Genomic DNA, 25,663 nt, shown 5'->3' with positions numbered 1-25,663 from the left:
GCCCCCAGCCCTGACCGACAGACACCTCCCACCCGTGACAGATGGACCCCCCCAAGCCCGGACAGAGCAGCCGCCCCTTGCCCGCGACTGGCAGATAGACCCCTCCCACCCCGGACAGACAGATAGACTCTCGTCCATCCAGGACTGACCTCCTCCCAGCCTGTCACAGGCAGGTAGGTCCCCATCCCCTTATGGACTCACCTTCTCCCACCCGTGACAAATAAACATACCTTTCACCCTGGACAGACCTCACCCCACCCGTGACAGTCAGACAGATGACCACGCTGGATGGACTGATCTCCTCCGTGTCCTGGTCAGAGCAGCCTCCCACCCGTGACAGACAGGCTCCCWGGACAGATGGACACCCCTCTGGGAACAGCAGCCTGAGCATCTTCTCCTTCTCTTTCCTACAGACAGAACCACAGAGATTGGGCAGCTGATCAGCTCCTACCTGGTGAGGGAGAAGAACCTGGAGGACCACACCATTCACCTGCTCTTCTCTGCCAACCGCTGGGAACATGTGTAAAGATGATGTTTGTTCAGTTGTAAAAGAAAAAYGTGTGGTGTTGAATCCCCTGGGGTTTGGGCTTGCAGTGGGTACAGAAAGTGCAAGAATGGGATCCTGTTTGGACAGGAAAACAGGCTGGAARTGGTGTCTCAAGGACTCTTACAGCCTTGGATTTAATCACAGAATCCCAGGATGGTTTGGGTGGGACGGGATCTTAAAGCCCATCCAGTGCCACCTCTGCCATGGGTAGGGACACCTCCCACTGTCCCAGGCTGCTCCCAGCCCCAATGTCCAGCCTGGCCTTGGACACTGCCAGGGATCCAGGGGCAGCCACAGCTTCTCTGGACACCCTGTGCCAGGGCCTTGCCACCCTCACAGGGGAGAATTTCTTCCCAATATCCCATCTAACCTGCCCTTGTAATMTTAAATCAGATCCCACAGTTTGGTTTTTTTTTGAATAATTGGTGCCATATTTCCAACTCTTGTGCCATACTGGATTAAAAAATTCGGGAGCTGAGACGGATTCAGCCTAGACTGTGAATTTACTCTTTCCTGACGATAGTTTACTTTGCCAGGCAGTCTCTGTGAGTGACAGTGGTTAAGRAATTGTGCCCAAATTTCCCCTCTGGCCAAAGGCTACGTTCAGCTGTAACTGGCTGTCCTTGCTTTAGTCACAGAGTCTGTGTGTGAAGGTGGGGAAATCAGTGTTGGCTGTTGTTTTTACCTGGAAATCTAGATTCCAAAATGTTCTCATTTTACAGAARAGCTTTGCTGGCTCTGCTGTAGTGGCAGTTGGGAGAACAGAAGGCAGATAAGTGAGCTCTAATCAGAACTGTTGTGAATAAAGGTGGTAGAGCATATCCCAAAATCTCYTGCACCACCTGAAAAGGGAAGAGGACTAAGCTGTTCATGTCAGTGTATTTCAGCTGTGATCTTGCCTGAGTCCTGGAGCTGCCTAGAGCAGTGCCCAGSACTCAGCACCCTGAATTTGGGTGTCATGAAAGGGTATTTGGTCAATGCCTGGTAGAGAATATGAACAGCTCTTCAGCTGCTGTCTGCATCACAGCTGCCCCTGCCAGTGATCAGTGAGTTAGTAATGATATACTTGGGGTTTTAGATGCACTCCTTTCATTTCTGTCACCGTAAAGGAGTGCAGCTTTATTTAATTTTATCTCCCACATGGTTTCAGGCCGATGATGAAGGAGAAACTACACCAAGGGGTCACGATCGTGGTTGACAGATACGCCTTCTCTGGAGTGGCCTTCACCAGTGCCAAAGGGGTGAGTGAGACCTGCAGCAGCCCCTCTGCAGCAGCCCCTGCCCCTCTCTATGTTTGGGGAAGCAGCTCCATGTGGAGGCTGTTGGTGTGAATCACCCAAGGGCCATCGTTTTTCTGGGAGATGAGGATTGGAAATGAGGGATGGAAGTTTCAGCTCAGGTCTTACCGTGGGTCTACCCTTCCCCAGAACAACCAGGGAAACTTATTTGGTGACTTTTTGTAAATCTAGACAGACTCCTGCACTGGGAGCTGACCTGTGTGACTCTGGAGAATGATTCTGGGAGTTTATTAAAGACTCTCTGTACTTGCTCAGGCTGCTGGCCCATAGAATTGTGAACACCTACATTAGAAGGAACCTGTGGAATTCACCTGCCAAACAACCAGAGCTGACATTAAAAGGCTGCTTGTGCCTACATCCAGCCAAGGTTTGAGTATCTCCAGGGATGCATATCCACTCCTTTCTGGGTTCTTCTCTGCTCACCTTCAGAGTAAAAGTGATTTTTGTCATTTAGCCTGAATTTCTCACATTCCCACTTGTGCCTTTTGGCCTGTCCTTCCTTTCAGAAGAAGTCAGCTCTGTCAGCCTCTCTTTGGGCTGTTCTGCACAGACTCTTGTCCCATTCCTGCTGAGTATCCATCAGTCCTTGAAGAGCCTCCTGTGGTCACAGAAGCTCAAGCCACGCCTGCAGCACCAGCCATGACCTACGTTCATTCTTGCCCAAGCCTTTYCCTGCTTCCTGGAAGGACTGAGGAGATCCCCAGGCTCTGCACCCTCATCTGCATCTTCTTCCACCCTCTTGCTTCCCTGGACTTTGTGTAGCTTGGGGTTTAACCCTGAGATAAATGCATTAAAGCACTTAGGTGGTAAGCAAGTGTCTGCAAAGCTCCAAATTAGGAGCCAGGATGTGTGAGATGAGTTGAGTCACCCCAAAATAATGATCCCAAATCCACAGTGACACAGTAAGGAATGTCCTGCTACTCTCTGGTAGGGGAGAAAGGGTGTCTTAAAGTGTCTACATTTCTTTGAATGTAGCTGGTGACCTGCAGGGCTCAGCCATGTGGATGCAACCCTTGGGAAGCAGGAATGGCATCTCTTGCTGCTGAAAGGAACCTCCTCTGCTTCTTAAAAGAATGGAGTTTGGCATGTTTTTCACTCAAAAAGCATTCCCAGAAGAAGGGGAGATGGTGATGACACAAAAGTTTACTGGCAGAGAGAGCTCACATCCAAGATGTCATGGCACTTCTAATGTCTCTTATCCTCTCACGGGATTAAAAACCCACTGCACATCCATCCAAAAAATGCCCAGATTACCAGGATACAGAACATTTGGGGAGAAACTGGAGGGCAGACGTGCCTGTGCCTCTTAGAGGGATTGAAGGTGGGGATGGATGAGCAGTAAGTGGACAAGCCTCTGTGGTCTCACCATAACATCATAGATTCACATGCCCTGATGGAAAACTGCAYCTCTTGTGTCTAGGCTGAAATTCCTGGGTAGGTGAGTATTGGAATGGAGCCCCCATGGGCTCAGAGAGATCTGCACTGCAGGGAGCAGCTTTCTCTTGGACTGAGCAAGTTTTGGAGTGGTAAGGACTGTGTGTAGGCTCAGAATGTGCCTTGGTAGAGCTCAGGGCTCTGCAGAAGAGGCAGAAAAAGCTTTAGCTGTGTCCGACTTAAATGAGCACAAGAGGTGCTGAACACCTGACAAAACCTGTTCACCCCCGACTGCCAGGACTGAATTCCCACATGGTAAGCTGGGATATCACCTTTGCAGTTTGCAGCCTGTGCTGAGTGTTTTGGGTTGCAATTTCTGCCTTCCCTGGCTGTTCCTTTCCCACCCCACTCTCCAGCCAACCTGCTGCTTTCCTGTCTGTGTGTGTCTCACCTCAGACTCGATTTTCTTTGTTTGGGACAGAACTTCTGCCTGGACTGGTGCAAACAGCCTGATGTTGGCCTCCCAAAGCCAGACCTGATCCTGTTTCTTCAGTTAAGCCCAGAAGCAGCAGCAGAACGAGGGAACTTTGGACGTGAACGTTACGAGACCAGCTCCTTTCAAGAGAAAGTTCTTCAATCCTTCTATTGCCTAATGGAGGACAAGACCCTAAACTGGAAGGTGAGGAAATAATTCAAGGGCTTGTCGTGGACTGGGGTGGGGGTCTGTAATGAGAGCTCCCAAATTTTACCTGTCATTTCCCTGTGCTCCCTGTTCCCACATCTGGGCAGTGGGACAGGCTGGGGACCAGCCAAGGGCACTGAGCTGAGGCAGAGAGGGCCCTTCCCTGTTCCAGGACAGCCTGGTCAGCTCTTTGTGCACCTGGGATGAATCCTGAGCTTACCTGTCTGTCACAAACCCCAAAGAATGTCAGCAAACAACATGCAGCAGCCATTCCTTCTGCTTCCCTTCATCCACCCCTACATCTGCTTCTTAAATGTCTATCCCTACATACATTGATTTTTCCCAAATCCACTGCAGAAACTGCAGAGAGGAGGTGTAATTAGCTCGTTTCACTACTCAGGGAGAGTAACAATATTGAGTAAKGGGGGGAGCAGATGTTAGCAACAAGGTTTTTCTCATTTGGTGGTGTCCAATAACACATTTCTGTATTCTCTACCTATCCTGTATTTTTTTTTTTCTTGGAAACAGACAGTGGATGCTTCAAAGAGCATTGAAGATTTGCACAGAGAAATCAAGTCCCTTGCAGAGGAAACTATGCAGGAGGTTCAGAATAAACCTTTGGGAGAACTCTGGAAATGAAACTTCATACKGGTCTAAAAGAAAAAGGGAAAGTCACCTCTTGGATCTTCTGCACTCAGATGACTCCAAGGCATCCCAGCAGCTACAGCTTAGATCCTGTGTATTTTTTGGGGTCCAACATTGCTGCTGATGTCTTYGTTATTTTATCTGCTCCTCCCCTCMATCCTGCATAGTCACTTCTGCRTTTYTTAAAAYGTGCYRTGAGCAYGTATCAAATTCCTTGTTAAAGCCTCCCTGTCCCAAGCAGGAGCTTTTGTTCCAGCTCCAGTCCTGGATGCAGATGTGGGTGTGGAGCCCAGGGCCATCCCTGGACACAGTTCCCATTTTTGGGGAATTGCCTTGTTTCTGATCATTCTTCCTCTCTAGTAAATGCATCCCCCATGCCCCAACAAGTTTGTAGAAAAGTTGCTAATAAATTATTCTTTTAAGCATTTGGCACAGGATGTTTTTTTCAGTGTGRTCATTTATCATCTAGAAGGATATATAGGGGTAAAAGTGCTGCAGTTCAGTTAAGTCCAAGGAAAGCTGGTTGCTCGAGCTGTGGGAAAAAGGGACAGGTGAATTCAAGCCTTCTCCCCACTGTGCAGGGCTGGACAGCTGTGAGCAGGTAAGAGCCTGAAATAGAAGGATTTGCTCATAGCAAGGCCAGTTTGGAGGGCAAGTGGCACATAAATTATTTTASACTGTGGCCAAAATGAAAGGAATAGTTCCCTGTGGCTCCTGCTCCCACCCCCCAGTGCAATTTGAAACCAAACCAGCTATGAAGCACCTAAATCACCAGTAACAACCAGCAAACTGCAACAAACTGGGATGTTAATCCTTTGTGAGGGGCACTGAGAGATGGGCACAGCCAAGAGAGTTCCAGTCTCTGCTGGATGTTTAACTCACCTTCCATAAGGTGGGACTGCTCTGATCTTGAGACTAAAGCCTCTCTAACAAGGAGAGACAGACTGAACTGATTCACTAGCAGGGAGGGGAAGGTAAATATTTAAAACAAAATTGCTCATACAAGCATCAGGTACAGTGGAAAAAGCTGCTGCCTTCCCTCCAAAGCAGCACTCATCAGCCAGACACTCCTGGTGAAGGTGAGCCCCTGCAATGCTGCAGCAGGCCCTGACAGTAACACTGGACAACAAAACACATAGAAAAGCCAGATATCCCTGCTAAAGATCTAAGACAGCTGAACTCTGCGCCGCTATTGGGTTGTGCTAACACTCAGGTGAAGTCTGGCTGAGCTCTCCTTAAACAWAAAACCATGAACATGAGATAAAAAGAATCACTGACTGATTTGGGTTGGAAAGGGATCTTGAGGATCATCTTCTTCCATGGGCAGGGACACCTTCCACTATTCCAGGTTGCTACAAGCCCTGTCCAGCCTTGGACACTTCCAGGGATCCAGGGGCAGCCACAGCTGCTCTGGGCACCCTGTGCCAGGGCCTCACCTCCCTCACAGGGAAGAATTCCTTCCCAATATCCCATCTAACCTCTGGCACAGTGCAGCCATTCGCCCTTGTCCTGTCCCTCCAGGCCCTTGTTCAAAGTCCTCCAGCTCTTTTGGAGCCCCTCTACACACTGGACTCTTCTGGTGTACTGCATCCTCCCCACCACCTCCTTCAACCTGTGCAAGGACATTAGGACAGGAAAGATTTTTACATCTGTTTATTCAGATAGAAATTGAAAGCAGATGAATGGAGCACAGCCCCACTTCCTCTGCTGCCTCTTCCCCTGACTACAAGAGAGAAGAGGAGAAGCAGGCAGAAAGCAGCAAATAATTTAGTGACAGAAGCATTGTGGTTCCCAGTTCAAACCTCTGCTTTCGGGTATCACAGGGACAGTTAGAGCATCAGTAGGTCAGTCACRGGGGAAACAGGACATTTCCAGCCCAGTGGCACCACCTGGGCACACCACCATCATCTGACAGGTTCCAAACCTGGGTGCAYGAACCAAAGCCTTGTAAACAGGGTTGCAGTGTGCAGCATGCACCAAGGAAACGAYGGCAGCAACTTCCCTTGCAGTGTGCATGGAGACAGCTCTCCTCCACCCTTCACCTTTCTCTGCGTGGAGAAGGGCCCTAGGCACAGCTACCATCTTCAAAGTARCTACAATTTCCAGTATATTTGGACCTTCTCAAGGCATCCTGCYCTTCTTGGGATGGTTCCCTGGCAGGGGTTTCTCCAGGTTAGCTCCTACAGCACCTCTGGGCGCACCCTGCAGGGAGAGGGGCTGGCAGAGGCAAGGTACAGACACAGCCTGGAAACCTGCTCAACCTTCAGGCACCTCTTCTGCTTTGGAAAGGGAATGTCTGACAGGGGTAGCTGGAGGAACTGCTGACCAACCCACCCAGGGCACCTCAAGGGGTTTTACAGCTCAGGGTTTTGGCAGGACAACAGAACTCCCTAGTCACCATGCCAGCACACTGGGGGACAGGCAGAAGCCTGGCACACACCTGGCAGATCTCTGCCACCCTGTTTCATCTTTCCCAGCTCTGGACTGTTTCTCCAGGGCTGTGGAATTCACTTTTCTGGTCAAARCAGCTTTCCTGAAGGTACTTGCTGTAGAGGCTATTCCACTGTAGAAGCACAAGGACTGACTCACTGAGCAACACACACACATTCTCTATTCTTCCATTCCTTCTGTGATTTAAACTGGGATTGAGATGCTCCTCCCCAGCAGCACACTTCACTTCTTGAATTCCCAGTCACTTGGAAGTTCCCTCAATTCCCTTTCCACAGGGTGTGAACAGGAGAGGTAGTGCTGAGTGTCCTGCAGAGCATGAACAGGAGTTGTACCGTAGGGACCTGCACTTCGGAGGCTTCACAGCTGTCTGTGGGACGTGGCTGCTGYTCCTTGGTGTTGTGAGCTGCAGTCCAGGCTGGCCAGTGAGAAGGGAAGCTGCTAAAGGCATTAACTGGACGTTTCTCCTGCTAAATGATGGGTGGGCTCTACTTAAGCTTCAGAGGGGAGTCCCCATGGAAGGATTCAGCGCTCTAACGATTTCCGTGCCTCCCCCGGAAGGCCCAGCTGACCTGCTGATGTAACAGATAGGCTTTGAACTCCCCTAAGCACCACTGCATCCACTTGCAGCAACTGTTTGCTGCTGAGGAAATTCCAGCTGCAGCCAGTGAGGCCGTTACACCTGCTGGGTTCTTCATCCCACCGCAGCTCCGCTCCGASGCTGCACGGAATGCCAGGATGGACAGGAGGCAGGGATGGCAGCAAGCGCCTATGAAAACCGGTAGCCCCAGGCTCTCGAAGGAGCTTCCCTCCCCCCTTCTCCCCACACATACACAAATTTGCAGAGTCAGTTTCCTATTTGTTTTCAAAGGGACAGGATTTCAAAGTCTTCATCTTCCGAGTCAAAGAACCTTTCCAATCTGTCGGCRTCAGAGGAGTCTGCAAGAGAAGAAAGCGCTGCCTCAGTGGGATGCAGTGACCAGCAGCTGGAGGGCATCACAACTTGAGTGCCAAATGSCTACAAGTTTCAAGACTCAATGAAAAACCTGAGTGAGGGCTCTGAGGAGGGTATGAACATATAAGTGGCACGAAAAATGCGCTGGAGGAATTTCACGGAGCACAGAACTGCGTCATCTTCCACAGATCCAAATTCTGCTGCCACTATTTTGTACGACCTTCCTGTGCCCCAGCTCTGCATTACTGCCTCAAGAGGCTCAAAAATAATAGAACTTGCCCAGGTCTGGACTAATATCYGTGAAGACTTCTGTCCCAATTAAGAGATACATTTACCCCTATCTATTAATCATTTCTGCTATAGTTGCCTTTGGTACAACTGTTAAGGAATGTAATTACAACATGCACTCTCCCAATCATACAGCAATTAGTACAGTCCATTTWGTGAGGAAAGGTAATGTTAATTGATCCTGCCTGTCCATCTTTCTAACTATATGGTGAGGAAGGAGCTCACATCTAAAGGGGAAGCAACCTTAACACAGGAGGAAGTAAAGGAGAAACCTGTATTGGTTCAGGCTGGGCAGTCACAGAATCCCAGAATGGTTTGGGTTGGAAAGGACCTTAAGCCTCACCCAAGTTTCACCCCCTGCCATGGTCAGGGACTCCTTCCACCATCCCAGGTTGCTCCAAGCCCTGTMCAGCCTGGCCTTGGACRCTTCCAGGGATCCAGGGGCAGCCACAGCTTCTCTGGGCACCCTGTGCCAGGGCCCTCACCACCCTCACAGGGAAGAATTCCTTCCCAATATCCTATCTAACCTCTGGCAGTGGGGAGCTAATTCCCCTTGACCTGTCTCTGCATGTCCTCTCCAGCTGTCTTGGAAMTMCTTTAGGCCCTGAAAGGGGCTCAAGGTTCAATTACTCCTAGTGAGAGGCAGGACTAACAGTAAWGGAATGGCTGTAGCAGGTGGGARAGGCTCTGCAAGCCAGGCAAGAGGGAGAAGGACAAGCAGGCCATTACAAAAGCATTTTTAAGAGTAGGAAAGACAACAATTAGGGACAATTTAAGACAGGCAAGGATCAATTGACAGTTTGATGGAATTGAGCACTCTTAAGAGCAAAGGACAGTGTGATAAGGAAGGCTTTTAAGGAAGGAGAGACTGCAGGAAGTGCAGGGTGCAGGTTGCCAGGAGGTTGCCCAATGCCTGGTGATGGGACAGCTTTGSCCACACACCCTCACTACTCTTGGCTTTATCTCTGACAATGTTTGTTCATGTTATTAATGCGATAAGCAGAACCTAACAGGCAAGATTAGTGCCCAGCACTTGTCCTTTTTCACACTGGTAGTGGTACGTGCCAGGAAGAAGTGCCTTGTGCTGGAACTAAGCATGACCAGCCCTGTCCTGGAGCATTTTCATTACCTACAAACTCAATTTTCAGCCTTTTCAATGGACACTTTTGATTCCCCCAAGCATCCCTTTAGAAACCAGAGTCACACTGCTGTGACAGCCTCTCAGCTTGTTTTTTTCTTCTGCTCGGTCACTATCACCATTCACAGATTATTCAAAAAATCATCCTGAGACACTGTGGGATCTGCAAACCTCCAGCTAAAAGCCAAAGAACTATATCAATTGACTCAAGAGCTCCAAATGAAAGTCCAGGTGGAACAAGAACATCCTAGAAATCATCATGTACTTCCACACGATTTCCAGAAACCCAAAGGAATGAGCTCACCCTCAGATCTCCCTCCCTGCATGGCCTCACCTGGTGTGAGATTCAGGACATCRGGGTTGGAGAAGTGTGAGGGCTGACGTTCCACCAGCTCAAACATGGGCAGTGCTCCTCTGACCAGGGACAGCTGTGGAGACAGAGCAGAGCCATGAGAACCAACAGCTCTACACTGCTGATGCTCTTCAGGGGGTAACAATGATCTGTTAGGACTTCACTGCAGATGGAAAAATGTTTTTCAAATGTTTTCACTCACATCATCAAGGGAATTTCAGACCTATGCTCCTTCTGGTAGTTTAATAACTATTTTAGTATGCTTAAAATGGGGTCGTGCTGAAGGGGATGTGGTCTCTGTGCAGTGGTTTGGAAACAAGACAATACCTGATATTCCTTTTCCAGGGACAAAGAATCAGAGACTCAATAAAGGTGGAAAATAACTTCAAGATCTTAGTGTCTAACCATTCCCCAGCACTGCCAACATCACCACTAAACCACGTCCCCARCTGCCACATCCACATGCTTTCTGAACACTYCCTGGGATGGGAACTCCACCGCTCCCTGGGCAGTCTGTCCCAATGTCTGACCAGATTTATAAATACAAACCTTCTTGATTTGCTGGCACCAGTCATTAAAGTCTGCCTCTGTGTTGCAGAAAAAGCCCTGAAAAAAAAAAAAAAAGACTTTATCTTTCTATATTTTAGATTGATAATTTCAGACTTAAGGCCCCAACACCAAGTAACATGATCAGGACTGAGAGCAGTTACTACTCCCAACTGCCTTGCTTTAGGAATGTGCCTCACACTGCCTTATTAAACTGAACACTCCACAAAGGCTTGATGTGACCAGGCTATCCAAGTGCTGGAATCATCAATATTTGCTTTACTGCAGAAGGACAACCTGGAGGAACAAACTCCATGGAAACACAGGGCAGGCATCTCAGGTTCAACAGGAAACAAGCATCATATGGATTCAGGAATGGATTCACGTCTGCCCATCAACAGGMCAGAATCAAAGCCCAAACCACACCTGAGAAAACAACAGTGCTCCATGAGGAATGGCATTTCACTGCCACACAAGGGGGATTTCCCTGGGACACACCAGGTTCTGCATGAGGAGCTGCTTTACCAGTGTCACCAAAACCCGGGGCAGCCCTTGCCCAGAGCACAGAACCAGAATCCCCAGCCCATGACCAGCTCCCTGTGGAACAGAGGGACCCCAGCACTGTCCCTGGGGRTGAGGGGGAACAGGAACACACCACAGCAATGGAGGGGTCGAGYTCAGCGATGCTCATCCTGCACGGAGGGTGCTGGCAGTGGAAGCTCTCGTCGGGGAGRCAGCCGCTGTCACCGGGCTCCACCGCCGGCTGCGTGGTGTGGGGATCCAGGTAAATGAGCTCCTCACCTGGGCAGAGGAAAGAACACATCAACAGGGAGAACCGTGCCAGAAGCTGAGACGTGGTGAGATCAAAAGAGGAGGAAGAGCAATGGCAAAGCCAGCTCTCATAACCASACAGAGGAATCACATTCCAGGGACATCTTGCTTTTGGCCACTTCCCCAAACGCTTCTCAGCCAGGCACAGCTGCCAGCAAAACCACGGTGGCCACTCTACTGTGACACCCTGGCACTGTTTGGGTACTGTTCCTGCTCATCCCTTCCTGGGTGAGCTCAAAGAGACCCCAGCAATCTAAAGCACAAACAACCTGACGTCTCCAGCAGAGAGGGAAGGAGAAGAGTAATGAGAGTTTGCAGGGTTTGAGAAACACCTAAAGCACAGTCAAATCCAGCCAAGCCACRGGAGGTCAGCTCTGAATGCAGGAAGCAGGCTCTGTGCACTCCTCTTCACAGACAGGATTGAGTGTTACACAGTGGAAGTTTATGGCCACTGTTTAAATCTACATCACTCAGGTGAAAGGTTCAGCCAGCAGGAAAGGAAAACTCTGCAGCATGCACCACAGGCCAAGCAGGAGAGCTGTGCCACCCCACAAGCATTTCTTTTTAGCCAGGGGGAGATGCTTGKACAGTCTTGGCAGCCCTCTGGGCACTCACCTACATAGCCAATGAAGTAGTGAGCACTGTTTGGCTTCCCTCCGATCACTCCCAGCGACTGGGGCATCATGAAGCAGTGCTGGAAAAGCAACACAGAAAACACACAGCTGACAGACAGTGAAACAGCAGGTGGGAACAAAGGCAAACATCCAAAAATGCAGTGGGAAAGATGGACAGGGACACAGAAAATTAGCAACTCTAGCAGCAAAACCAGCCATTTCTGGAGAAAATCTCCATCAGGCTGCAACATAGGGCTTTTTAGGAACATGGAAGCAGCTCAAAACCGCTTTTAACTGCTGAAAGGAGCAGGCAGRTGGACCAAATGAAAGAAGCTGCACTACTCCAGGACCTGGTATGGGCAAGTCCAGGCTCTGCTGCAATCAAGGGCAAGATCCCTGGAGCTGTCATCAGGTTGCAACAGTGCTCTCAGGAGGGAACAGTCATTCAGGAAACAAAGTTTAAGTTCCTTAACCATTGGAAGCAGCCAAGCATGATTTACCCACTTAAAGGAAACAACCTCCTATGAATTTGAAGGGCTCTTACCAGAGCTCAGAGCTTGTTAGCATTGTGTACCCTGTCCTGTGCACACCCTAAATTCTGCAGCTTCTCAACACTCCAACCTGCAACACCTGACAGTTCTCAGCCTCAGTCTGCAGCACAAACTCCAGCATCAGAGCCAGGGGGAGTGTGCAGCACTATATTAACTAAGGCTCAGGCTACCACCAAGCAGGGTACACTTGTGCTGAACAAAGGCTTCAGCAGGTTGGCACCATCTAAACACAAAGAGGGACTGAGATCAAGCTGTGAAGTAAGATCCTCCAAAGAAAAAAAAAAAAAATCAAACAAAAAAGGTCCAACACCTCAAACTCCCCACCCCACTTTCCTGACCACAGCTTGCGAGATAATCCTTGTCAGAGGTCAGGATGTCTCCAAACACATTTTTCTTTTGCAATTATTTCTGGGTAATTACTTAATTCACAAGAAGCATCAGCCCAGCAGGAATTTAGCTGCAGATTGCCTACCTTTAGTGTTTCAATGTAGGCTTCGTTGATCTCTGTGAGCCCGAGGCGCAGCGGTATCAGCAGCACCAGGGGTTTCCACAGGGAGAGCCGATCTCGGAGCCCCACGTCCTCTGGRCACCCGTTATAGAGCATGTCTGACTCCAGAGCAGAGCATGCTGCAGCTCCAGCACATGGCAGGTTGGACTGGCACAACCGCCCTGCCAAAGCAACAGGAGAACAAAGCAGCACAAGTCACCTCCGTTTCCAGGCTTTGAGTCATCCCTCTGATCAACCTGCAGCACTTAAACCCAGCAAAATCCTGAAGAGGTGGAATGCTGGCACTGTGTGGTGAGTGAGCAGGGATGCTGCAGGGCTCAGCCTCAGCTAAACTCACACCACAGCACGTTATGCTCACAGCTACCAACTGCTGGGCAGCAAAAATGCAAATTCTTCCAGCAAGGTGAGGAACCACCTGTGCCAACAAGCCTGGATGAGCTGATTATCTGGTCAGACAACAGTCCTGAATTCACAAAGCTTGTAGGCAGAAAGAGGGAAGTTCTGGAGTGTCCAACTCCATTAAGTTAATTCATATTCTCTGAAGACAGCATTACAACTTTACACAGGAAACAATCACCTGTAATTAAGTGTTGTAGCAAGACACAAATACGGTATCTGCCTAGAGTAATTATAATTTTCCTAAAGTCCACAAAAACCTTTATAAATTTTATTTGGGATCATTCACAAGCTACGTTACAGACCTAAAGCAGTATGATCATTAAACTCTGTAATTTCAGTATGAGCTTTGCCTCTAAGAGATGGGGCAGCAGAACTCCTTAGGGCATACACATGACATAAGCACCCTGCATCCTCATTCTAAAGGCTTGACAAACACACAGCTAGSCTATAATGCATCCAGGTTATGAAAATTCTGGTCCAGAAAAAACTCCAAGCCTACCTGTCTCACTGGCTAATTTCATTACTTGCTGGGTGTGTGAAAAAAAAACAAACAAAAACAACCTCAACCCAAACCACAAAGAAACCCCCAGCACTTTAATCAAGAAGCCAAGGCAATTAGACAAAAGGCCAGAGGCTCATTTAGTTTATTCCCAGCCTAAACACAATGCCAGGACACTCTAGTAGGKAGGGCATGAGGTAAACAAACACCTTCATCCCCAGCTATTTCAGCCGGGTGTTTGTTCACTGCTGAGAGCTTCAAACCCAGCTGAAYGAGGACAATATTACACCCAAATTTAGGAGAAATAGGACTTTAAAGCCTCAGGWGGAGAGACAAYCTGCAYARAAGTTTGCAKTTCYTCCCTATGCYGTCCCTMAAGGAGGGAGAAGGTGAATGTGTGYCTCTCGTGCACCAACAGTTACCAAAGGTTCTGAGGAAACTCAAAGTTGTTATTTGTAGTGATTTCTCCYGTTAAAACAGGTTCTTTTGTTGCAGCAGCCTGCCTGTCCTGGTGATCTGAAATCAGCTGCCAAGCCAGGGCTGTTGCTGAATGAGCTGTCACTGCAGGTTTCCTCATCAGGCAAAGCACGTGGCAATCCTGCACTGTGGTGTGAACACATTTACCTCCAGTTTTAGCAGCAGAGAGCTTGGCACAGACCAAATTCACCTTGGTATCTGGCAGGCTTTGCAGTTCTGCGGTGCCACAGCACAGCAGAACCTGCCCAAAGCTTCCCAGCTGGATCCAAACCATTTACTGCAAACATATTCCARCAGATCTGACATGACAGCTCTCCTGCTGGCTGCTGCTGGCAGGCACTGGATCCTCACCACCTTAGTGATGRACAGGATTGTCCAATCCCCAGCTGAGATGCCTTTTCTCATAAAACACTGACTCAGAAGGGATAAAGATTTATGTTTCTTTACTGCTGTAGCAAAAGGCATTTCCTGTGAATGTCTGGCTGAACCCTGGCAGTGACTGAATTAACAGATATATGAAACAACATTCCTTCTATTCAYCATGTGTGGGGCACAWGGTATAAACACAAACCTACAGACAYGTAACACACCAGACCTGTTCACACAGTGACTTTCAGGCCCTGGACAAGCAGATTATGATCCACATCTGAGGAAAACAAGCAACACATCCCTGTCCATGACAAACTGTATAGACACAGCAGCATCAGTGCTGAATGGCCAGTGCCTCACAGACAGAGCCTGCAGCACATCCCAGCCTCAAAGCCAGCATGCTTCTGCTCTAGAAGTGATGTTTTCAGGCTAAAGATGAAAGATAAATCCAATTTCTTTTTTTTTTAAATTGGCCTTTGTTTAGGCCAAGGGCCTCAGCATGTACTTTCCTTCAGCCAGTGTCAGACACATTCTCAGCCAGATCCAGCTGAGAYTACCTGACAAGAGCTGTGACTTTGTAAAGTGACTGTGCTGCACTCCAGGCACGAAATGCCTGCTATTGATCCTGACTCTGTGGCAGCCAAGCCAGCCTAAATGATGCCTGCCACCGCCTCACCTGTAACCCTACACCTGGCAAAAACACTGCAAGGTTTGTGCAGAGTGGGCTCACTGCCTCAGCAATCAGTCTAATGCAAGCCATGGGAAGAATGACGAGGACAGGAGTGTGCAGAGCTGCAGCAACCAGCAATGCAGGTGCTCAGCTTTGGTTACTGCAGTGCTGCAGCCACAGCAGGCAGGCTCAGGATGGGCACAAAGAGCTGCTCAACCTCTAGAGCCAGTCTGTGGGCAGGATGCACCAAAAAACAAACAAAAAAAGGGAGGAAAAAAAGGAACCACCAGTGAATATGCCCTAAAATGATGAAAGATCCACTCCAGCTATGGATTGCCTTCTTATCCTGTYCCCATGTCAATTTTGGTTCTTTTCCTCTTCAGTGATGTATTCTAGTTTTCTTTCTCTGTCTAACAGCAGAAACCTTCCTACCAATCATATGAGAGAGGAACCAGCCATTTACTGCTCGCTCCTTGTGGCCATTAACAAGTCTGACATCACCTCCCCAGCAGCTCCCATAGTGTCTGAAGGTCAGCAAACCTCCCCTCCAGATCCAGAGGCATCATCAGGTGAAATCAAAGTCAAACCAGGCCCCATYCCTGGCCTAGAACAGCAATTCTCACCTTGTTTTAGCACACTTGGATGCTGCTTTCACAGATCACAAGTGCTGGAAGGGACCTTAAAGCTCATCCAGTTCCACTCCCTGCCACAGACACCTTCCACTRTCCCAGGGTGCTCCAAGCCCCATCCAACCTGGCCTTGGACACTGCCAGAGATGGAGCAGCCACAGCTTCTCTGGGCACCCKGTGCCAGGSCCTCCCCRCCCTCACAGGRAACAATTTCTTAAAGACAGAACATGCTTGCTGTGCTCTTCAGCTTTTTTCTGGCCTCTTGCTGTCAAGGATACACCACACCCTACCCCCATGTTATACTTACGGATTTCTTCCATCACTACTGTGTTGTCCATGGCTATATGTACTGCCAGGGAACTCCACGTATCAAAAGTTGCAAGTTTTCTACGGGAAAATTAAAAAAAAAAATAAAGGATTAGTACAACCACAAGGTGTATCAGAGAGGAGAAACTGGATTAGGAGAGATTGCTGTTATCAATGATGATGTGAAATGTGCTTTGAACTGGGAACACTGCTGTGAGGCAATTCCAGCATATTCCAGGGAGCYACCTGCTCATTTACCAATGTGAGGGGAGAATGGCAAGGGAAGGGAGGGTGTTATCAAAGGCAGCCCATGCTCCAGTGCCAGGCTCCTGTAAATCAGGAGCTCCCCCACCCCAAGCACCCCCAGAGGTGATTCAGCAGAGGAAAGGGAAAGGGCAGCACTTACCTGAGCACCTGCGCCACCGTGTTGGGTCCGTACCACTGACCAATGGATTTTCCCTCTCCCACTCCCATCTGAGCTGCATCACAACAAAAAAMCAGAATAATGGAATCAATAATTCCACCCACATCACATCCCTCCCTAATCAGGTTTGTATTTAATAGGGAAGAATTCTCCCTTGGAAATGTTATGGAATTGGCAGTATTTACTGTTCATGGGGGTGAGAAGCACATCCTGAAGAACTGTAAAGYAAATCCTTTCCCCAAAATGTAGCAGCACAGAAGTTCAAAGGGCACTGTTGGCTCAGAAGAAGATTTACCCACAGTTTGATCACTAGACCATGCCTGTGACCCGAGTTCTGTTCACTGAAGCCATGCCTTAACACCCCACAGCAAACACAGTAACAGGCTGCTTCTCTGATTTTTCAGGGAAGTTTTTATCAAGGTGAGAGCCTTCCTTAGTCCATTTGCTAAGTAAGCATTTCTTTCTTCTTACCTATCTGGTGAATGGAGTAGTAGCTGTCTTTTTTGTCAATGAAGGCATTAAGAACGTTGAAGTAATTATCCGTCTGCCTCTTCCCTTTTATCCACCTCCAGTCTARGACAAGGGATACATGAAAGAAACATGGTACTTGTTAGCAACCAGGGGCTGCAAGCTGCAGTTCTCTTCCCGTGCTTTGCAAAGTCAATTTTCACATTGTTACATTATTACCAGGCATCTGAGGTATTCCCAACAGYAAAGGGCTCATTTTAAAATAACAGGAAATATTCTTACAGCTGGGATAAAAGACTATCATCCACAGAAAAGCAAATAAACAAACAAAAGATCACAAAACAGAAATATCCCTGGAGAGCTCCCACTAGACTATTCTCACAACMGCCCTGAACTTGAGAAACTTAAGAAAAAGTTACAGAATCCTCAGCAATTGCCAGCTGTGTCCTCGTTATCTCTGCCCTTCCAAATGCTGCCCTAGTGGGAGCACATGGCCCTGGAAGTCAGTGTGGGCTGTGCACTGCTTTACCTCTTCCCAAATGCCTGCAGACCAARGCCTGAGCAAAGATCATCTGGCCACAGCGCAGCATACAGCCCCAGCCCGTRTCAGAGGTGGGACCAGTTCCTCCTGCAAACAAGGACACAAAATCAGCAGGGAAGGAATAAATGAATGAATGGTGACACAGTGCCAGGAAGGACAGAATGAATGGGCAACAGATTCACCAAGAAATGAGGCAGGGAATGAGGAATAGCTTAGCTCACACACACAAGGCTGAGAACCAAAAATGTGGTTTTCAAGGAGTAACTTAGTGGCRTCACTTAAAAACAAATAAACAAACTCCTCTAACAATCACTGAAAGGGGGAAAATCCAAGGGAAAGCCAAACAGCCCAAGAGAGACCTGAATTTCTCACGAGCACAACAGCCCTTGAGCCTGGCTGCAGACTCCCAGCCCAGTTCAGAGACACATTTCTACACAAAGGTACTTGTCAAGGATGACTCTTGTAATCCTCCTCTTGAAGGCAACTCATCATGCAAAACAAACCAGTCCCAGGGRATTCCCACATCAGAAGTGGCTATGAATAAGATTTCAAAGCAAACAAAGTAGTGAGGCCAAAAAAAAGGCACCAGCCAGAAAAACCCTACCCAAGGAATGAAAAAAGGACACATCCTACATGTTGTTGGAGAAAAAGCTGGGTATTAGCTCATACTGGAAAGCGTAAGGCAAAGGACACAAGGCTGGAGCATTTCCCTGATAGACCTTCCAAAGGAAACTGCTGCTCCTCATTGCAGCTCTGGCTGGTACTACAAATGGCAGAGATCAAATGTTCAGTGTGATCACAGCAGGTGAGCTGTGCCTGGGCACAGCTTCTGCAAGTCTTTGTAATGCTGCTTTCTTCTTTTGGTGCTAAACAGGGAGAAAAATCACCTAGAGAACTATTTAATCAGCTTCTCAATGGTCAGCAGTTGCTTTCTGTAATTTCACCAGTAATTCATAACACGTACAAATTCCTAAAGTGATAATGTTTTACAAAATTAGCATTAGACAGGTCCCTAAWCCTTAAATTATTTAAGTGGGCAAGTGCAGAGGGAAGGGACAGTAACAGGGATGACTAAGAAAAAAATACTGAAAAAGGTTTACTGTATGGCATGCAAATCATATGCATTGTGTAAATGGGAAATGACTCAGAAAATGGGGTCTGTCTTCACCCCCCAGCCTTTGATGACTCAAACAGAAACCCCAACTGTGTTTGTGAGCCTGTTAAACATGTGCTAAGCCTTCAGTCTCAAACATATGYTTAACTGCGGTGCACAAGCATGAATTTAAAGGGATTAAACTGCATTAAAGATGTCTCAGAGCTYGTGAGGCAGAGGGCTGCCCAGCAGGGAAAGAACAGCACAAGCCAGAAGGACCAGTTATAAAGAAGCCTCTTTTCCAAACCTGACCCATGTTCCTTTCCCATGGACTTCTGGAGATGACAATGACAGAAGGGGGACATGGGTAGGGTTTGGAATCCCATTCACCTGCCCTTAGATCTCCTCTGGTACACYTTACACCCAGCACACAAACCCAAACCCCAGCAGAGGCAGTGCAGAATAGCTTAAGGAACCAAGACATCCTCCTTCAACTTCCCTGGGAAATATTCCTCATATCACTACAGCTCCTGTGTGTAACAGACACTTCAGGCACCTAACTCCCCCCAGACAAACAAAACCCCCACACACAGTCTGGAGCAGATGCACAAAGGCAGCAATTTCTGGATCATTCTCTAGCTTTCATCATTTTAATCCACTTCAAGCCCAAGACCATCRTTCAATAATATTCCAAACCAGACTGATGTAGGATGTGATGAAGTACAAAAATCCKCCCATGTTGCCTAAAAAAGAGCAGGATTCCCAAACTCCTCCTTGCGTCCTTTAAAAAACCACTGCTATCCCTCCTACCCAAGGGGATGAGGAATTCTCATTATCAGAGAAACAAAACGTCTGTCTGATCAATTAGATGAAGCACATTTTAGACTCTCATGAATGGAAATTATGTTTGTGGGGACTGTTTTATTAGAGGTAACAGGATTATAACAATTTCCAGGATATCTTCAGACTCCTCCAGAGTACATACCAATAGCAGGGAAATTCTTTCTGTAGGTGAACCAAAGCCGAGAGGTCACATCCAACAGGATCTCTTCCTTCTCTGAAAAGAGTTCAGCATGGAAAGGCACGCACATGAGAGTGGCATCAAGACAGCTGAACCCACCTCCCACTCACCCTCCCCAATGACAACAGAATTCTGCTCCTCACAGTCAGCAGTTCCAGAGAGGCAGAGCCTGGCTGAGGAACAGGGCAGTGCTGCTGTGCACAGAGAACTTCCTTTTCCCCCCAAAACAGCTACAATTAACCCAAAGACACTAAAGCCACAGGCAAATTATGAAGCAGCAAACCATCACTCCCTGCCTCCACCACGCTGCCCTCATGATTATGTCCCAACAACTACCATATGGTAACTTTCTGCACAAAAATATTCCAGAGTCCATGGAAATGGCCAGACAGAAGCATGGCAGCTAAAACCCAAGTGCAACACTAACGAAGTCCTCTGGARCCCAAAACCTTTTGCACACAAAATACCTGTAAAAACACTGTATTTCCGGCCAAGGATCCAAACGGGTTCTTTGGTCTCAGGGAAATCTTCATACTCAAACCTGAGGGTGTCGTAGGTAAGAGTAGCTAGAAAGAAACAGGAGAAATGACAGACCTTTCATAACGTCTCCTTTTGTTTTTAAAGYCAGACAAAGCTACAGAATCAGAGCYKCTGTGMCCCAGTGAGTCCCMCCACCCCCAAAAAGCCCCTGGGCTGGCAGGAAATGGTCCTGGTGCCCTGCACCCACCAGCCCTGGGAGGCACAGAGGTGGCCCAGCCCTGGCTCGCTCCACAAGCAGAAAAGCAGCAGGATTTCCAGGTCAGGCCAGCTCCAGGTTCTGCCCTGGGGCAGAAAACATCTAAAACTTCAGCTGGCAGCTCCACCATTTCCCAGAACAGGCACCAGCGTGCACATCATCAGTAGAAGTGTTGATGTTGAGGGCCTCTTTTCCATCGAGCAAAGTAGCCAAAATCCTCTTGCAGAGAACATAAATTTTGAGGGAAGGATAGATACACAAAGCACAGATCGCCTCAAGGTGGGAACTAAACCTTGCTCAGTCTCTCAAGAGGCACCAAATCTAGCAGAAGCCTTTACAGGTGTCACCCCACAATGTGAGGAACACAGAGCTGAGCAGATGTGCTCATGCACGGGTGACAGGCAAACCTYTTGTCTCTTTTACTGGCTCCCTTCAGAGCATGGCATCCATCAGTGCCTAAAGATCCATCCCCTTCCAGGACCATGACAGAACAACCCAGCAGCAGAATTTGCCCTTGGATCAGGGCAGCTTAAGCTGTTGTGCACAAAGTCCAAGGAGCAAGGAGGAAAAAGCAGGAATGGTGGAAAAACCAGCTGTGCTCCACTGCWTCTGTGTTTGGAAACACAGGCTTTGAAGTAGCCTGGGAATTCTGGAAAAGATCCACATGATGCTTTAACAAATCACCTCTAAAATTTAAAGCAGAGCTAAGCCAGGCTGTTCTGTAACTGTTAAAGCACAGATTGAAAAATCTCTCTCACAGTAAATGCAATAAAATCGGTAGTAATGCGAGTTTAATGCAGGATATAAAGGAGTGGCCACAGACTCCTGTCAGCCCTGTTCTYTGCAAAAGCCACCCCTCTCCATGGGACACACCTCACTCTTGGCTTCTCCGGGGTCACCTGCTGCTGCATAAGACACTTTGGCCCCCTGAAGTAGCTCAGCCTTCTATTTAAGGCTCCCTGACCTGGAATTCCAATTCCAAATGTCCAAGAAAACACTCGAGTAGCAGCAGCAGACACCATCAACTACTGTTTAGGSAGGAACCATGGCAATAGATATAACAACAGTTTCCTAAATCAAATTTTGAATCAAACTCTGCCTTAACTCCAGCCCACAAGATTTAAAGCACATTCCTTGTGTGAATTAGTCCTTAAGATTGTTCCAGGCACCTTTAGGATTGCACAGACCCACCCCATGATGTGACTCCTCAGCAAGCTAAAAAAACTGATTCTGCTTCCACAGAAATGTCCCAACAAATTACTGGTCTTCTCCTCTAACAGACTTTAGCAGGGATTTCATTCCCATCTACTACCCAAATTTTCCAATTCCCAGATTTGAAGAGGTAACACATATAATCTTAATTATATTCTTAAAACTGAAGTTCTCAGGAAAGTTTTCCAAGGAATATTCTGTGGTTCATTTTGTCAGCTCCTAAGCCTGTGATATATCCAACTCTCTGTCAGGAGTCTCAAATAGCTTAAAGAAAAACAGTGAAACAAGGATGCTACACAGGAACATCAAGCTATACACAATCCTTCCTTCTCCTTCCCAGCAGCATTGCCTGACCTGATCAAATATCACAACCACTGCAGACACACAGTTTGCAGGGCAGCAGKTCTTTAGCAAAGACAGCATTTGCAAATGGACACTTCACAGCAACTGGAAAAGGACTGCAGGAGCATTTCCCCTTCCCCCAAAGCTCGCACAGGAAGGGGTCAGCAGGCAGAGGGGGTCCCCAGCTGTGTGCTCAGCTAATGCAGCACATGTGCCATGACACTGYRCATKGGGGAGGTGAGTCCCAGGCTTGCARCCCTTCAGCTGAATGCCCAACAYCYGGCTCTGCACAAGGCCTTCTGTGCCTGGCTGTGCATCCCAAAAAGATGCTCAGRCATTTGTGTTGGGATTTGGGGAAAAAATAGTTGAAAAGGCACAGTTAGGAAATATAGGAGCTCAGGTTCCCCCTTCACAGGGAGGAAAATCCAAGAGGTTGCTCCCAGTTAGTATCAAGGACATTATAATGGGAGCAGTAAAWTCCCCACAAGGTTTGAGGTCACTGAGTCTTTCCTTTATGGGCCTCCACCTTCATATGCTCCAGAACCTTTCCAAAGTCCATCCACTGTGCTATTGCCCAGATGAATAATAAATACGAGCCAGTGGGACCCAAACAACCCAGGCAGGGCACAAAGAGTGTTAAGTGAAGCCTTTCTCTCCTTCTTACAGCCAGACATAAAGAAGAAAAATACATCCAGAAATCCACCAAGCAGAAATCCTGTTTGAAGCTGCTCCTCTCCGAGCTGCAGAAGCCGGGTGAGATCAGCACATTTCTCAGGCAGTGCTCCAAAACTTCACCTTCAGAAAGCCCTCGGTCTATTTTAATTACCGACCTCTGAGCATCCAGGACAGTGGAGCAGCAGTTTCCGCAGAGAGGGATGCAAAGTCTCTGCACATCAAACACAGCAGCTCAACTTCACAGGGATTTATCACTAAAAAGCAGTGTCAGCCCTGCACAGCTCACCCTGAAAGGCAGCCTCGCTTTCCAGGAGCCTTGGACACACTGGGAATGATGGGAGGCTGGCTGMATCGCTGCCCCATGGGCAAACCTTCCATGGGATCTGCAGAACACCTCAGCCCAGAAAAAATCAGCAGAAAAGGCAAAGCTTTGTACATGTCACAACAGAAACCCAGAMTGRTTTAGGYTGGAAGGAACCTGAAGGCTCATCTCATTCCACCCACCCCTGCCAGGGCAGGACAYCTTCCACTGTCCCAGGSTGCTCCAAACCCTGTCCAGCCTGGCCTTGGACACTGCCAGGGATCCAGGGRCAGCCACAGCTTCTCTGGGCACCCTGTGCCAGGGCCTGCCCACCCTCACAGGGAACARTTCCTTCCCAATATCCCATCTAACCCTGCCCTCTGGCAGTGGACAGCCATTCCCTGTGTCCTGTCCTTCCATCCCTTGTCCAAAGTCCCTCTCCAGCTCTCCTGGGGCCCCTTTAGGCTCTGGAAGGGGCTCTCAGGTCTCCCCAGAGCCTTCTCTTCTCCAGGCTGAACACCCCCAGCTCTYCCAGCCTTTCCTCACAGGAGACATGCTCCACTATCTCGACACAAGAACAATTCTCTAAACACACAAAATTAGGGTAGAAGGTGAAATTTCCCCTCTCTTCTTATATACTTAATCAGCACAATGAACTGCTCGAGATAAACACATTATCCCAACTTGTAACAAACACACCCAGGGGCACAGCTGGGTGCTGGGAGCAGCCCCTGAGTGCTGCTGTCAGTTTGCACCTGTGACAGATGCCAACTTCATCTCCCATACCACACCAAAGCCACTGCTTCCCCATCAACTTTGGGAAACAAATAACAACAAGTGAAGGCTTGAGTGACTCAAACAGAAACAAAGCAGGTGATTTTCCCAGCACCAAACACCTTGGTCCCAGTCTGCCTGCTGAAAAAGGTCTCAGACAAAATACTGAAGCTGAGCTTTGGAGTGTGGCACTGAAGGAAAACCAGGCTTTGCCACACCTCCCTTCCCAAACAGATCCTGGGGCTTCTCTGTTCTCTGGAAAGGCCTGGCTCTCACGCCTCCCCAAATCCTTTGGCCTCCAGAAAAGAATCAGAAATGAGATGGATGATCTCTCCTTTAGCTGATACAGGCAGCTCACCCGAGGTAAAGGGAAAGGAGGAACACAACTGGATGTGGAACATTTCAMAGAGAGTCAAGAAGGTCAATTTACTACTTAAATAAAACATTGCTGGAAAACACCAAACAGGTCAAACCCTTCCTTCTGCCCTTTGCAGAAGGAAGATTAAATCCTTTTCTTTCCCCTAAGCTCTTTCAAACAAGACAAATCCTGATAATCTGAACACCAACAAGGGGTTAAGAGACAGACAAAATATGAAAGTTAGACTACTGGAGTRCAGTGCTTTCTTGAAGGCCTGGAGCAAACAGTTCCAAGCTCTGCTGTCAGGTCCCTGACCATGTCAGGAGCAAGGCTGGACACGAAAGAGCTTAAGCCCAGAGATTCTYCTTCTCCTCCTCCTCCTCTCCCAGAGGAGATCCAGCCCCACAGAGAAGTTTTCCGGCTGACACCAAGGGAAAGCAAACCCATCTCCTGGGTCACGGGCTGCAGGTTCACTCAGCGGAACGCGTTTGGTTCCCAGGCGTGACACTGGAGCCGAGGACGCTGTCAGCCGGACCACGCTGACAACAGCAGCGGCACGAAGGCCAAAACAAGTCCGGACAGCCCTGGGGAGGGACGGGAGCCATGGATCCCCGGCACACCCGTGCTCGGCGATGCGGAGGAGGAGCCCACGGCGCACAGGGAAGCGTTTGTTATGATGGAACAACGCTTATCTCTGCCGAGGGGGGTGGCAGCTGCTACTACGCTGAGGCTGGAGGGAAGCGGGTCCCAACACAAGTGCCAAACACTTATTTCCACTTTTACCTGCACGAACCCAAAATTTCTACCACAAACAGCTTTGCTGGGGCCCTTACTGAGGGTGATGAGCGGCTGAGGTGCCTTCTTACCCCTCCACGACGCCTTCTCACCCCTCARAAGTTACCTTCTTATCCCCAGACTGCCTTCTCGCCCCTAGAGCCCCCCTTGAAGAGCGGGGCACAGCGATACCAGCCCTGCCACCGCCCCCCGCTCCGGTTCCCCTCCCGGGCAGCCCCGACCGGGGGCAGAGCTCCGAGCTTTCGAGGAACGACGCCAGCAGCGAGGCTGGGGAGGCCCGGAGGGACTCGCSGCCCGGCTCCGGCCTGTGCCGGCCCAACCCGGCAGCCACGGAGCCACCGCCTTCCCGTTCGCCCCGCCGGCCGGGCCCCGGAGGGCCGCGGCTCCCAGGGCCGTGCCCAAGCGGGGGAGCGGAGCCTTCCCCGCCGCCCGTCGGGGAGGCCGCAGCGGGGAGCCGGGGACCTCGAACGGCCGCCGGGCCGGGGCAGGCCGAGCAGTCCCGAGGGGAAGCGCGGCCGCCGCGCCGCGGGCAGGGCAGGGCAGGGCAGGGCAGGGCAGGGCAGGGCAGGGCAGGGCCCGCCCGGGACCCACCTGCGTCCATGGCGGCCCCGCCGAGGCTGCGGCCGCCGCCGACACTCACGCCCGGCGCGGTCCTGCGCTGCTGCTGGCGCGACGCGCCGCGTCCGGCCAATGGGAGCGCCGCTCGCCGCCGGCCCCCGCGTCCATTGGCTGTCGGTGGCTCTCGTCACGACTCGGTGCGCCGCGCCGCTGTCGCCGTGCTATGGGGGCTACCATGT

General features: G+C 49.3%; 2 protein-coding genes across 3 annotated transcripts; one reads left to right on the top strand and one right to left on the bottom strand.

Moving 5' to 3' along the window:
• Positions 1–275: 275 nt before the first annotated feature.
• Positions 276–4,721, top strand: DTYMK (deoxythymidylate kinase). Its single transcript, XM_057380997.1, has 5 exons — positions 276–333; positions 414–522; positions 1,698–1,788; positions 3,701–3,898; positions 4,430–4,721. The coding sequence occupies exons 1-5, from the start codon at positions 276–278 to the stop codon at positions 4,538–4,540; spliced, it is 567 nt and encodes a 188-aa protein (XP_057236980.1). The 3' UTR covers positions 4,541–4,721.
• A 1,459-nt stretch (positions 4,722–6,180) lies between these two features.
• Positions 6,181–25,541, bottom strand: ATG4B (autophagy related 4B cysteine peptidase). 2 transcript variants are annotated; one of them, XM_057380966.1, is made up of 14 exons: positions 25,458–25,541; positions 20,141–20,239; positions 19,638–19,709; positions 17,548–17,646; positions 17,022–17,123; positions 16,533–16,605; positions 16,128–16,207; positions 12,742–12,938; positions 11,720–11,798; positions 10,929–11,074; positions 10,277–10,333; positions 9,710–9,803; positions 7,828–7,933; positions 6,181–7,569 (listed from the first exon to the last, which is right to left on the bottom strand). In XM_057380966.1, the coding sequence occupies exons 1-13, from the start codon at positions 25,465–25,467 to the stop codon at positions 7,860–7,862; spliced, it is 1,182 nt and encodes a 393-aa protein (XP_057236949.1). In that variant the 5' UTR covers positions 25,468–25,541; the 3' UTR covers positions 6,181–7,569; positions 7,828–7,859. The 2 variants fall into 2 exon arrangements, with proteins under 2 accessions (XP_057236949.1, XP_057236948.1); XM_057380965.1 differs by having other exon boundaries at positions 6,181–7,933.
• Positions 25,542–25,663: the final 122 nt, after the last annotated feature.

This window comes from Malurus melanocephalus, unplaced genomic scaffold, assembly GCF_030028575.1.
Source record: "Malurus melanocephalus ecotype Western Australia unplaced genomic scaffold, MMel_1.1 scaffold_485, whole genome shotgun sequence".
In the NCBI taxonomy this organism is placed as follows: domain Eukaryota; kingdom Metazoa; phylum Chordata; class Aves; order Passeriformes; family Maluridae; genus Malurus; species Malurus melanocephalus.
Note: the sequence above shows the minus strand (reverse complement) of the source record. Positions and strands in the feature narration are given on the sequence as shown.